The sequence below is a fragment of the Camelus ferus genome, chromosome 2 (genome assembly GCF_009834535.1).
Source record: "Camelus ferus isolate YT-003-E chromosome 2, BCGSAC_Cfer_1.0, whole genome shotgun sequence".
NCBI lineage: Eukaryota > Metazoa > Chordata > Mammalia > Artiodactyla > Camelidae > Camelus > Camelus ferus.
Window position 1 is genome coordinate 107,475,531 of NC_045697.1, and position 15,164 is coordinate 107,490,694.

At 39.3% G+C, this 15,164-nt stretch overlaps 1 protein-coding gene across 1 annotated transcript in view; it reads right to left on the reverse strand.

Annotated features, from left to right (window-relative positions):
• The window catches only part of SH3D19 (SH3 domain containing 19), a 156,186-nt gene that overhangs the window by 8,002 nt on the left and 133,020 nt on the right, over positions 1-15,164 (reverse strand). Inside the window, 8 exon segments of the mRNA XM_032464784.1 lie at positions 439-641; positions 2,528-2,583; positions 4,495-4,625; positions 5,649-5,721; positions 9,233-9,373; positions 9,539-9,607; positions 12,455-12,719; positions 13,796-13,857. Of these exon segments, the coding sequence (XP_032320675.1) occupies positions 439-641; positions 2,528-2,583; positions 4,495-4,625; positions 5,649-5,721; positions 9,233-9,373; positions 9,539-9,607; positions 12,455-12,719; positions 13,796-13,857 (1,000 nt within the window).

Sequence of the window (15,164 nt, forward strand, 5' to 3'; positions counted from 1 at the left end):
TATGTTAAAAAAAAAAAAAAAAAAGGTGAAAACTTCAGATGTAAAGACCATATAGTATTAAAGGAAACTGTAGGGGGAGTGTGAAAAGTCTGGGACTCCAGATCAGTCTCTCCATGATCTGGTTATGTAACTTTGCCAAGCACTACCCTCCTGGGTTTGCTTCCTTTACTGTAAAGTGAAGGAGGATACGCATAAGTTATACTCTACAAGCCATTTCGATGATTCTTTGTCTGCCATTTCTGATGTGAAGCTACTGTAATTACCCAAAATACCAAAACCAGCTCTCTGAGAGACTGCCCCAGTAATGACAATTACCATCTCAAAGTCATTTTTCCTTCTATCTTAAAAAAAGATGGCAGTCTGGGTTATTATGCAGTTTAAGTATTAGCCTCTTATTTAGTTTATTTGAATTAGGATAGCCGTGTTGCCTGTACTCACTTAAAACATGTGCACCAGAGGCGGGGTGACCCTCAATGAGCTCCACAAAGTTAAGGGGGAAGATCCCACTTCTGTCTCGAAGTTCTCCTCTCGCCCACTCTTCATTCACATATTCCTTAAGAATAATAACGTCTCCCTCTGAGAAACTTAACTCATCCTTCTGGTCGCCAATATATTCAAATCGAGCAACACATCTTGGGCCCCTGAAGAAAGAAGATCCCATTTGTGGGTTAAACTAGAGAGTACTGACTTTCAAAATGCCTTACAACCCTTATTCAGCCTTTCAATGAATATTGTGTGTTTACTGTGCAACAAGGTATACCAGGCATAATTTAAAATCTTCCATGAAAAAGAGTAAGTTACATTTATAAATTAGAGTCCTTACTTTTTAGGACTTTTTATGAACCTATTCACTCAGAAAGGCTAAAGCCAAGGTCACAAGGTCACAAGTACAGAACCCCAGATAAGCAGCGGGGTGGTTGGTCTACGCTGCCACGCCTCTGGTCACCTTTTCTTCATTCCAGAATTTCCCCAGTCTCCATGTCTCGGTATCCTTGGGCCACAGTAATCCAGGGCCGAGTCTGAACCCTCTCAGTCACAGAAGCTCTGAGCTTACGAGTGCTAACCCTGAGAGACTCAGGGCAAGACATCAAGCTTCCCGGGCAGGATGCAACGGGCACCAGCTGGGCAGGGTCCGTGCTCACCAGATGCTGAGTCAGTGAGCTGTGTATACAGATTAGAGAACCTCCTTCACAACTAGGAGGTTCGAAGAAAGCAGAAGCTCGGCATATTATTGTACAACATTTGCTCTCATACCTAACACTGTCGTTTTAAAAATGATTTTTTTCTATCTCCTTTAAAAAGGCTTCATTTGTGAAAATTGGAACAATCCTTAAATGATCTGCAGTTTTGACTGAAAAGAATGTAAAAAAACAGATGAAATTGTGTCCCTAGAAGACATGACTGAATATGAAACCTTTGATTTGAGGCTTCAGAAGGGAAGTTTCAACAGCAACAGGCTAAGGAGATGCAACTGCCTGAAGGGAAAAGCTTGGTACTGGCTCCAGTCAAAGTCTGATTTAAGTCAAATCAATGGACCATCGGCCATGAAAGCCCACTTTAAATTCAACCCGCTGACACAGTAAACACTGCTTAAAAATAGGAGAAAAATAGAACCTGAAATAGAATTCAACTATTGTGGCATCAGAAGTTTTCTTATTTGTGATAACCTTTGCATTTATTTTCTGAAGTCCCCAGGGAGCAGATCTTCTTCTGTCTGACCTATTCAAAGACAGGTTTACAGTCTTCAGCAGGTACTGAATTCTATTAATTTGCTCATTTAACTGGAATATAAAGTTGCACTGTGGCAATGTTTTAAATCACAAAGGAGTTACAATGGTGCATAAAAGGGTACATAAATTCACAGAAAGGTCTTTAAACATAAAGGAAGGCTCCTCCAACTTAACTCTTCCTTTACTGTCTTCTGGTTCCTCTCAAAAACAAAACAATGCAAAGTGCCGAGCAGTTTTTGTAGGGTACATATTTCTATTAGGTTTAAATATATCCTATGACAAAAATATCTGAACCTTTTAGAAATCTGTTGGTAGACAATCCCCAGAGGGCCAATAGGACGACGAAACCCCTCTGCTCAAGCCGAGGCCAGCTGTGGGAAGCATCAGGGGAGACTGGGGCTGTCCATGTGCCCGATGCTGATGTGGAGACTGCTCATGTCAGCTTCTGTCAGCACACTGCAGTCTCATCAGAATTTTTAAACAAGCAGTTTTCCTCATAATTAAAAAGACACACTGAGAATCTGAATGATCATATATCTGAAGTGTTTAAGCTTGTTAATTCTTCTTTTTTAAGATTATTTTGGAGGGGAAGTAATTAGGTTTATCTATCTACCTATCTATCTATCTATCTATCTATCTATTTAATGGAGATCCAGGGGATAGAACCCAGGACCTTGTGCATGCTAAGCACACACTCTACCTCTGAGCTGTACCCTCCCCCTAAGCTTGTTAATTCTTTATGGTATAAATGCTCACAACCTTTGTGTTTTGTACAAAAGAACACAAGTAAAACTTACTTAACACAATGAGATGAAATTGATTCCCTTTTCCCATTTCCTCCTGGAACATCAACCTAGTGAAGACAAAATCAAGGGAACAATTGTATTATTTTAGTTTTTAGTAAGATAAATTTAAAGCTAAGTAATAGGAAACGCATGACTGAAGTTAGCCATTTTAGCAAGGTATTAAAGAGATAAATGTACCTACCATAGGTGCTAAAAAGGTAAAAAAGCCAGATTTTGGGTTTTGAAAAAAAAATGCATAACTTGTGAGGTAGCCTTCTTTGAATAGTCAATCAATCCCTTTCTTATGTGCTGGAATAAGCACATTAAAATCTTTCTACCCCTGACTGAGTGTTCTCTGTCCCCTCCCCCTATATCGAGAACTTCCAGTGAGGAGGACTTAGGTTAGAAAGTAGACATCAGGCATTTGAGCACCACCTAGACACCTATTCATCGTGCTAATAGAGTTCTGCAATATTTTCATGACCCCAGAATAAAATATTTAGTCCAACTTGTGAATTCTCTTCATTTTCATAATTCTGGTACATGGTTTTTTCCCTTCGGTGTGAGTTGGGAAGGAAGAAAGGAATTAGTACTCAGTGAGCATCTAGTAAGTGACAAGCATTTTTTATACAACACTTCATTTCCAGGGCTCAGTAGAGCTGGGCTGTGATGAAATATTTGACTGTAACGCACTAAGTCCAAAAACTACTTAAGGCTTGGAGGTTTACATTAAATAAATCAGTGCCCTTCTTGATGGATTCCAAAAGTTCGAAGTTTTAAAACAATTTTTTAAACTTGTAAGCTTAGAAATAACACTTATACCAATAATGTGGCAAATTCAGTGTGATTGATTTCAGTGTGGTAATTGTGCTTTTTTAAAGTACTGCTACATTGGGCAGAAGAAAAAATGAGGAAGAGAGCAAAAACTAACATTATTCTTAATATTAATTTAGAGAATGTGGCTGGATTTCTCCAAAGAATCAGGGTGTATATATATATATATATATATATATATATATATATATATATGAACCAGACAATTTTTAAGACCCACATTTTGTTCTAGAGACTCAAACTCATCTATATTTGAAAAAAATACAGGTTTTCTGTTATATTTGTTTTCTAAGTTTCTGATGTCATGGAAAATCATTTGCCTTTTTCCCCCAAATAAGTCGTTAGTTCTCAATGACGTAAGCTAGCTTTATTGATACTTTCCAGTATCAGTAAGTCACATCAGGGCCTGAGACACACTCTTCCTATTGATATAAATGTTTGAATGGCAGCCTGACTTCAGCCCCATGTTTCACACACCCAGGCTCAGTACTCAGGGCTCTGCCTGCCATCAGCAGGGCCTGCTTTCACAAGTAGGCCATGAACGACATGAGGGTGTACAAAATTCTGACACTTTAATATAATTTTTCCCAATGAGATTTGAAATTATTATGTGAAAAACCATTAGTGGACTAGTACCTCCAATGAAAGTACTTTAGTATTCCCAAATCTACTTTTTTTTTTTAAAGGTAGAGAAAAATGGGGGTGAAAAGGATGAAAGAAACCAAAAATGAAACGTACTCCAAAGAAAAGGAGAAGTGGTACCATAACCTCAGAGAACATTCCTTCAGGACAATCCAGAATCATTTAATTCTTGCCCACTGAATGTTTCAGTGAATTAACATATATCCTCAAGTGCTTATCAAACCCTCCAGGAATAGTTCATTCACCAGTTGACCTGTAGTAGTTTTTCACCTTGGGATTTCAGATAACACCTAAGCATCAAGTACCAATACCCCATAATATAATCACAATTAACCATTATCTAGTTGAACAAATCTTTATTTTTGAATTTTCCAACTACCAAATGAATTAATGGAAGAGCCAGAACCCAAGAAGCTAGGCTTCTGGTTACTTTTTTTCCAAACTGTTAATTACATGGAACCCACTGAATATATGACCAATTTAAACAAGCACAACCTACTTACAATTACTTTGACGTAGTTGGCAGGAAATACACCTGTCTGGTTTCTACATTTCCCTCTGTACCAATCTGTATCTATTTTTTCCAGAAGATAAACAATTTCTCCAGATGTGAGGTTCAAATCATCAACTTGCTCTGTAACATAGAATTATAATTATGTGTGATGAATTACCCTGGTTGCAGATCTGATTAAAGCAGAGCACAAAATAGCATTTAGTTCTGTCCACCGAGGCAGTATGTTCTGTTGATTCTGAGAACAGATTATACTAATCAAATTGACTTTAAAAATATATCCTTTTTCTGGGGGTGGATATTGTTGCTATGAGCTTTCCCTTTTAAGATCAAATTAGATATATTTACCATGCATTGACTGATAGGAAATGGTTAAAAAAACGTACACACGAAACACTGTGCTTGCCAGCAATTCCTACTGTGCCAATATAAACCTTCTGCTTAAAACGTATTTTAACAATGAGGGAGCATTATAGACATGGTATAATATTCATACTATTCTCAACCATGCTTAAAAATCATTTCAATCTCAAAATATTAACTAAGGGAGTCATACAGCTCTTTAGAAAATAAATTTACTCACACTGAGATAAAAATCAGTCCACCAAGTAGATTAAAAAAAAGATTATAAATAAATTAGGAATTTATTTTATTTGTTGCCTTGGATATAAAAGGTATTTAAAAACTGATTATAAAAATGTACATTTTCATTTCTTAAGTAATAGTTGATCTTTATGTGTAGGTTTTACAACTCTTAGGAGAAAAGAACTTCACTTATTCAATTAGAATTAATTTCATTACAACTGTTATTTGGTACCCCTTGTTTTGAAAGAGTTAAAGAATTTGCAAATAGTAGGCAATTTGCTATTTGTTCATTTGTAAGGGAGACACCCTCTTCTCCTCTCTCTCTCTCACAGGCAGTTTCAAAGGCAAGGGTATGCAGCTAAGCTTCCTGAAATGGCTGGGTAGAGGTGACCCTTCCCGGATGGCTGCATACAAGGCGCCCCTTGGGTGAGGATAAGATGACCTCTCCAGTCCAGGGCTACGCTGGCACCGAAAATGAACGATGTCTTTGAGAGGTTAACCCAGGGAGGACGCCTGATTGTGAACCATGCGGTTCTACCACTTTATTATTTATGTCCTTACCTGCTGGAAAATCATGAAGAACGACAGCATGAGGGGCACCACTGTCAACAGGCTTCTGAGCGGGGCTTGGATCCTTAGGGGGAAAACAGCGCAGTGAATGGAGTGTGCGGATGGACGCCGGGTTTATTATCACTCCGAGACCATTTTTCCCCCTCATTAGACTCCTCCTGACACAATTACATTGTGAGCACAAGATGCAAACCACACAACTGAGCCAAACAAGGGAATCATTACCAAGTTGAAAAGGCATGTGTCCTTGCCAGAGGAGGACAGAAATAACACTCTGTTATAATATCCCCAGCATTTTTTTTTTAACTAAAGAGAAAACAAAAGGAAATCACCTTTAAAAAACAAAAACAAAAACAGTATCTATTCTACGCCGAAGTAGTGGTTTCTGACCTCTTCACGTTTCAATGGTCGCTCTTTCCATAAACTGTGATCAGGACTAAACCTTAAAACAGAGTCTTAAAAGTTGTGTCATCATTAAGATGGGAAAAGAAGAAAGTTCTGCAACTGATGCTCCTGACTTTTGTAATGAAAAGAGCTAATGACTTCCACAAAAGGATAACTCACAAAAACTAAAATCCATTTCATTTATTACCACTTAACTGAATGCTGTCTCTAATTTGAAAGCCAATGCTACCTCTCATGCCTGGCCTGGATTTTCTATTTAATCTGCATGGTTTATTCAACAGTAATTCCAAGTAAATTAGCAAAGAGAATTCAATATTCTCTACCCATCTAACCAACTGCTTAGATTGGCCAGAGGGGAAGGTAAAGGTGAAGAGTGACCGTTTCCTACTGACAAGCAGTTGGTATTAGTTTCTTTATATGAAGAGACAGGCTTATTCACATCATCATCATCAAATCTGACTGAAGGATATTATTTGGAATTAGAACTGAAAACTCTCCAACACTGCAAACCTGCGGAATAAATGCAGGCAGATTTTTATGCCCCCTATGGTCCCTTCCCTCCTTCAGTGACTCCTTAGGGATCATCCCTGTCCTGGCCGTGATGTGCTCAGCCAGTCAGGCAGCACTGGATCGCGGTCCACTCTCTCTCCTTCCACCCTGCAGCACCCTTGCTGGACTCTTTTCTGAATCACCAGAATGCACCTGTGGACGTGTGCTGCACTCTCTCAAGTCGGTGACGGTGATACAGTAATGGTTAACAGCAGCTTGCCACATCAGCTTACCAGAGCAACGCTGAACATTTTCTTAGAGGCTGCTCAGTGCTCTTCCCTAAATAAATAAGCATGATGGGAATATCAGGGACCGTGGAAGGAACTGTGAGGGATTTTAAGCCTGGAGAAGTTTTAAAAATGATTATTTACACAATTTATTATGTGTGTCTTTGTGGTTTTCATTTTTTCCTGGTTTACATCTGTGGAAAAAGGAATGACTGGTCAATAAATGGAGCTAGCCTAGAGTGCTTTCCGTCTGGAAAAAAACGAAGTCAGAGGCCTACCTCACACCAAACTCAAACGTGAACCTCCAGATGGACCAAGATCCTGACAAGGTAGAAGAGGTGGGACAGTAACCTGTGCCTCCCAGTTAGTGTCCCCTCTCTGCCTTCAGGGCATGGATGTCCCTGGAAAGGCTGCTCTTCACCTTGGCCCGGCAGATGAAGGAAGGACGGGAGGCACAGGTAAACAGGGTTGGCAGGTACCACGCAGACCATGCTGTTAGGGTGGGTATCTGGTAGGAAAATCTAACATATTTTAAAGCTCCTTCTACTGTGATTATAATGGCTAATACAAATTTGTAATAGGAATAGCTAATATCCACTGTTCACCCACTGTGCCCTACTCATGTGTTCAACACCGTATATGCATTAATTAGCTCATTTAATTTTTTAAGCATCTTTGAGATGTGAGCCACATGCCATAAATTTGCCCATTTATAGCATACACACTTTTAGTGTGTTCACAGAGTTGTGTGACCATCACCAGAACCTAACTTCAGAACATTTTTCTCACTCCCTGGAGAAGCCTCCCAGGCATTCGCAGTCACTCCTCACTCCCCATCCTCCCCCCCAGCTCGAGGCAACCACTAATCTCCTGTCTGGATTTACATTTTCTGGACTTCTATATATATGGAATCATAACAATAAATCAATTCTATAAACGACTCTGTGAGGAATTATCATACCCATTTCACACATTTACAAAATGAAGATTACAGAGGTTAAATAATGGCCTCAGGAGGTGGGAGGGGACCGGAAACCCGAGTGTGTGCTGGAACCCATGCAGGGGTGGACAGTGTCCCACCTCCTCCAGGGCTCACAGCTCTGTCTCAACTGACAATGTCCAGTACCTTCTGTTTACTCAGGAAGGGGAAAGAATAACACGTCTTTAGAAACATTTACCTTAAAACTAGGCTTTCAAATAGCTAAGTTTTATTTTTCCAAACAATGTAATGTGAGCTGTGACCCGGAGCCCAGGAGAGGCTGCAGGGCAGGGTCACCAGTAGCTGGCCATCTGAGACCACTCTCTGCAAGGTACGGCACAGGAACGAGGAAGGTAATGTTTCAAGCTGACAAAGCTGTGGGGTTCTATGAAAGAAAAACTTGCAATTTTTTCACCTTCTATTTTTCATCAAGGAAGGAAGTGTGTTCCGGGAGAGGAAGGACAGAGGTGACAGATGGATAATGCTGTATCCAAACAAAGAGAAAATGAGCAATAGGAGAGCTTCCCTGTGGGCCTGGAGTCAGAATTTTCAGGGTCCCAGCCGTGACTACCTTCACACACACAACTTCTCTGCCCTCCAAAATACAAATTTTTAGTTTCTCAGCAAACCTCAAATGATAAATGGCCTGCTAAGAAGAAAGAATTGGACTAGATTATGAAAACTAGGATGAATGACAAACCAAATAGTTTACTCGGTTTAAATGACTGATGAGTCTCATTTTTCACGTTTTCTACATTATATAACATATAGTGAAAATTTAACCAGATACTTTAAGAAGCTCTTTTAAAAATATACCTCTATAAATTGTCCAATGGCACCTTTCTTGATGGACAAATGACCTTCAATAATCATTGTATTTTCCCTGGCTCCGCAAATTTGCTAGGCCTAAATTGTGACTTCATGTTGTTGGAACATTTCATTTCATTATTTTATGAGCTATGATCAGATAAACGAGGTTTATACTAAGCTTAAATCTTAAAGGTTTTTTTTTTTTTTTTTAAAGTCAGACAGCATTTATAGGGCCCCCTTTAAAATAATTATCCATTCTGCTAGAAAACTAATCTTCGGTGCTTTGGTAAACATGTTTACATTATTTCAAAAATAAATAGCTCTTGCAGTTGAAAATTAATGACCGAGTGTTCTGGTTGCTACAAGTCAGCACGACAGGATGAAGGCAGAGCACACGGCAGTCACTCTGCATCACGGTGATTAGTATGGCTGTGGCAAATCTCTTAGAAGTAATTCATTCTTAAAATGGAATAAAACGCTACCGTAATTCTTACTCTGGTTAAAATAAACGTGCTAATAAAACCCCGAGGATGAGATATAATTAATAGTTCTGTGAAATGTGCTGCCATGTGTGATAGGAGGGCAGTACAATATTAATTCCTCACGTTTGGTCTGCTTCTAAGATGTTCGTCAAGTGGGGTGATAATCTTCATCTGAGACAGGTGAACTCTGCCAGTGTCTTCTCCCTTTTGGCATTCCAAGTAATTATTTTCCGCCTGCTTCAGTATCACAAGTACGTCCCCACGCTGCAAGGTACAATATCACTCTCTGAAGCAATTATTATTTAATAAAACATTATTACTTTTTCCCCATTTTAATCTTTGGAGCCTAAAGCATTTAATACTGTATAAAACAGTAACAGAGGCCAGCGATTTTTTACATTAGTCAATAAAGAAAGAGCTGTACCTTACCTTACAAGAAAGTTCTCCGGGGTTTTGCGGGACAATGTCTTCCTTGGCAATTCCATGAGGCACCGACAGCTTAAACATAAACCAATGAAAGGGTTATTCACAATCAAATCACCTCCTCCTAAGTGGCTGATCATCTGGGGATCTGTAACTTCTCCAGCACTGATGCTCTTCATTTGGCTTCCCCGAGCTCTGGACCCAGCGGGGCCTGCCGTTTCTCACGCAGAGTCCTGGGGTGTGGACTTGGCCCACAGGACCACAGCGGCTGAACGCGGCCTCAAGTGCCCTTTAATAACCACAACCAGGAAGTTCTATTCCATAGGACAAGGTCCACCGAGGCAAATACTCAGCGCCCGACCTTACAGCCTTTAATTCAGGATTGGTTGATGGGGGACTGATGGCTTCTCTGAAGTGCTCGACTAGCTGCTTCCATTTGCCTTGACTCTCACCTGGATTCTCTGACACAAGCGGCTACTTAAACCCATTCCACTGCCTGATCGCAGTCACTTTCCGGTACACTCAGCCCTGGCTGATCTTAGAATGGCTTTTATATCTGTACTGCACTCCGTTCCCTGCCTCGGTAACTGCTGGCTGATGAGTGCAGGTCAGAGGGCCTGAACAATATGAAAGACACACCCAGGAGATGCGGTCACACAAGCTCACTGCAACGAGGAAAGGGAGGCTGCCTGGGCCCTTCGGTCACTCAGGAGCAAAGATGCAGAGTGTGAGGGTGCCGCTGCCTCTCTGCATCTCTGTCAGAGTACCAGGGTGTCTAATGAATCCAGATTCCTGTTAGCAATGGAATGGTACGGCTGCCACAGGAAAAATGAGAGATTTAAGGAATTGTTTTGTAAAGAGACACATTAATATTTTGAATTTATTAATTTCTTTGAGTTATTCAAATGCTTTATTGACATTATACAGCTATTCTAAGACTTATAAGCAAAACCCAGTTACCCTGAGTGGGGCTTTTAATACGGAGTAGCCAAAGCAATTGGCTATTACAGACTTTGTAATTAGTGACACTATTTTCAAAGTATGGCTTAATGGTTAAGAGCATTGGTTCAGAGACAGTTAATCTATGTTCAAATCTTGGCTCCGTCGCTACTGGCTTTGTGACCCTGGACAGGTTACTCAACCTCTCTGAGTCCTATTTTCTTCATTTGTATAGTAGAGATAATAATAATATCTACCTCACAGGGATGGTGTGAGGAATAAAGAGTTATTTAATATGTATAAAGTGCTTCAAACAATGCCTGGCTAGTAAGTACTCAACATATCAGCTACCACTTTTATTTATTTGTAATTTTTAAGTAACTGATCCCTAAGAACACCCCTGGGTTTTAGCAATTAAAATTTCATCAGTTTAAATGAAAATGAATATATCTGAATATATTACCTCATTCTTATCTGCCTATACCCTTCGCTTAGGAAGAGTAAGAAAAAATTCTAAAGAGCTTAAAATGAAAACAATTTCCAGCTCAATGATGGAAATGTAGAACAATATGAAATCACTCATTGCTGTTCTTGTTAAGAGCTATACTGTTGTACAAGTGTTTGAAAAGTGCATACACTCCTGCTTTCATTGTTTTTGTTCTAGAATTCATCAGGTTAACCGGACCAGAGCAGAGAGAGCGCATCAACTGTTTTCAAGTGCGGGAAACAAAGACAAAGGCTTAAGGACATACGATGAGAAAAACATTCAAAGAGAACAAAATTAATATCTCAACTATCTCAGTTACTGAAGAAAACTTCTAACTTGTAACTTTTTTTCCCCACCTTTTTAAAAACTTGAAGTATAGCTGATTTAAAATGTCATGTTAGTTTCAGGTGTACAGCAAAATGATTCAACTATACATATACATATTCATTTTCAGATTCTTTTCCATTATAGGTTATTACAAGATATTGAGTATAGTTCCCTGAGCTATACAGTAGGTCCTTGTTGTTTACTTTATATATAGTAGTGTGCATATGTTATTCCTAAACTCTTAATTCATCCCTCCATCCCCCTGTCCCCTTTGGTAATAAGTTTGTTTTCTATATCTGTGAGTCTATTTCTGTCTTGTAAATAAGCTCATTTGTATCATTTTTTTAGATTCCACATATAAGTGATATCATATGATATTTGTCTTTCTCTGTCTGACTTACTTCAGTTAATATGATAATCTCTAGGTCCATCCATGTTGCTGCAGATGGCATTATTTCATTCTTTTTTTACAACTGAGTAATATTCTATTATATACATAAACTACATCTCCCTTATCCATTCATCTGTTGATGGACATTTAGGTTGCTTCCATGTCTTGGTTACTGAAAATAGTGCTCTTACGAACACTGGTGTGCATGTATCTTTTTGAATTAGAGTTTTCTCTGGATATATGCCCAAGAGTGGGATTGCTGGATCATATGGTAAGTCTATTTTTAGTTTTTTAAGGGACCTCCACACTGTTCTCCATAGTGGCTGCACTAACTAGCAACTATTAAATGGACCACGATAATCGGGTTTACAAAAGTGGAAAATGAGGGGAAAACTATCGACCTTAATAAGAATTTTCTTTCTACTTTATTTGAAATTTGCTCTGTGGGCAAGGTAGCTATAAGGTACAAACTATATCAAGATATAAATATAGTATCTGTCAGAGATACTCCCATGGGTATAATCTACTGGGTCGGGTTTTTCAGAGTTTCTGTTTCTGCAATCTTCATCCTGCCCTGCTTCTTTTTCCTGTATTTCTCCTAATAAGAAAACCCTGCTTTAAAGACCAAGGTTTTATCACGGCCTACTTATCTAAAGCACTCTTAGTGTGAAGGGGCAACTCCACATGTGTCTCATCATCTTTTTCTAAGGAATAATGAATCTTATATACAGTTTAGGACAAACTTCGTGACCACAAATATTTTTAAAGCTAAATTTACCATGTATTTCCTGTAGAGAGGGTGTCCTGGTTTGGGGCGAGGGGGCAGTACCGGATCTTGATTTTTAAAGACTTGACTCTTGGTTTTCGAGAGTCCAGATGCCAAGTTACTTTGTTTTTTCTGAAGATCCATCTCAGAAGAAGACCGATTAAAAGGCAGTTTTTTACTTGATGTCCTGGTTGCAGGAAGTTTTGGGGGAGGTGGTCTCTCAGGGGCCGCCTTGGGAGGAGGCTGTCGAGCTGGTATGACTTTTCCACTTGCGGGTCTGAAAGTCAATGTGGTAGCTGTGAGTCAGTGTTTAAGTGACAGAAAGTTCTGTTTTGTCCTGTTTGTCCATACACACATGAGCATATGCAAACACATAGAGCTTTTTGCTAGCGTAATGTAATTTTCTGAAACATGCAGGCTATGCTATTTTTGAGTAAGTGACTGCTGCATTAAACATTGTATTATTAGAAGAAATGCCACGATGTTCCAGCTTCTGCTTATCTTGCACTAGAGATTCATTAGTTCAAGACAAACAAGCATTTACTATCATGAGCTCTCTAAGGCCCCATCTGCTCTTAAACACACCGTGGCTTTCAGGAAACTAAGCACTTTCTACCAAAGTCTGAGATGAAAAGCTTATAATAAGACATCAGCTATTTGTGATGTGGTCTTATATACACGATTAGAAAAGGAACATCAAACTCCCCTAATATTCATCGTATAAGAATCGTCATTAAAACTCTAATTTAGCCTAATATAAAGCTAGTTCTGCAAATGAGATAGGACAATTATTACTTTGGAAGCTTTTCCTTTAATCCTAATGATAAAAATAATTTCTAACACAAGTAACATCTTCTGATAACATCACAGTTTTTTTGTCCAAACAGCCCTGGAATTCAAGAGGGCTGGTCACTTCTGAGCATGAAGCCTGTCTCCCTTTGGAAAAATGCTTAACAATAGGCTGGTTTCTGATAACAGGGGAAGAGAGAGAGAGAGAGAGTGTGAGTGTGTGTGTGTGTGTGTGTGTGTTTCAGAAGTGGAGTTGTTTTAGGTTAGGAAAAGAATCTTGTTAATTTGTTTGAGAAAAAGTAATAGAGATCTATGTTTGTTCTCTGTGATTTTGGGGGGTTGGGTTTTTTTTAAAAGAAAAAAAGGAGCAGAGATTTATATAACCTGTTGTCAGAAGCTGACTGTAGGCTAAGTGTCCTGGGTGAATTTGTGAGTTTAGTGTATCTCTAAAAGAAAGTCCAAGGCCAGCAGCACTCAGTTTTGGTGACAGAAAAGACAGACTAGTCTCAGAGTCATTAGTTCTTCTCTAACTGACTTTTTGTAAGTTTTCCCACACTTACTTACCTCGGTGGCAACCTTGGGGGTCCTCGCACAGAACCTCCTGATTGACCAGCATGGTCAGATTCCTGCAAGTATGAGAGAATGCTTTTAAGTTAAGGTTAATTTGAAACAAGAGCTTGTCAAGAGGAATTATGGACAACTTTTTGGCTGGATCTCTAAGTGGAAATGTAGCTGAGTCACAGAAAGGAGCTTAAAAGAGTTTTTTATTCTTAAGCAATATTAACTCTCTACACTGTCCCTGTCATAATGCAAGTGAAGCCAGCAAGCAGGAGGCTGGGGGTCTGCTGCTATAGCCACGGCCCAACCAACTGCTCTGCGTGGTTACATGTCCAGCATATTCTGACGAATCAAGGATGATGTTTAAATCATGACAGGTCACACAGCAGCAATTTAAGCAGGCACTGGAGGGAATTTAAAAAAAAAATGTCATTTATTTATCCCATGACAACACTTACGATATGCAGCGCTCCTAAGTTTAAATACATAGCAAGTGAGTTGGTGATGAGTGTTTTGCTTAGAAGTGGCAGATCTCTCAGACTGGAGGGTTGACACATTGTGTGGTGGGTTCTGCACTGGAAGGAGGTGGGAACGTAACAGAAGCTTCAGGGTGGCCTGAAAGGAAGGTCTGTGAGGAGGAAGAGAAAAGGCCTGAAAAAGCAGAGAGCTTGTTCTGCTGCAGTGAAGGGGTTGGATGTGGGAAAGAGTAAAGGGGGACAGCGTGAAAAACAAACGATAGGCAGGGCTGGAACGTTTTGGTCTGAAAGTAGATGAGGGAAGGTGGAAGTGTGGACAGCAACAGGGAGGTCTGTCTAGGAGAAGAGATTCAAACCTAAAGAGGTTTTCTGAACGTGTTAACAGCCCAAGGATTGGGAAATGAGTATAATACGTGGAAATATTTTCAGATCTTCTGTTGATCGAGAAGTTAAAGGATCTTAAAGCCAAAACTGCTGTTTTTTTTAGGGGAAAGCCCTCACCAAATTCTAATTCTGATTGAGTCTATTTTTCACCTTCCCTATTTTCTAAGCCCCCAACACTGACATCCAGGAAATAGTATTTCTCCAAGACCACCTGAGGGAGAAAAATGCTAGCTCTTTAAAATTACACTGCCTTTTTTTTTTTTTTTTAATAAAGGAGGTTTAACTATAGCTTGGGAATCTCTGGGCTAATTCAGGCTGTTTTCCTCCTTCTCATAAATGAGTTAAAACTCACTTTTATGGTTTTCAATTTGTACTGAATATTCACAACTTTTCCTTAAATACCAAATGATTAATTGCTAATAACTGTGATCATTTAAATATGTTTCAGTGTCTTATAATCCCATTTGAAAAAACAAATTAAGCTTGCCCTTAAAACTTGGTTTCACTAATGAGTT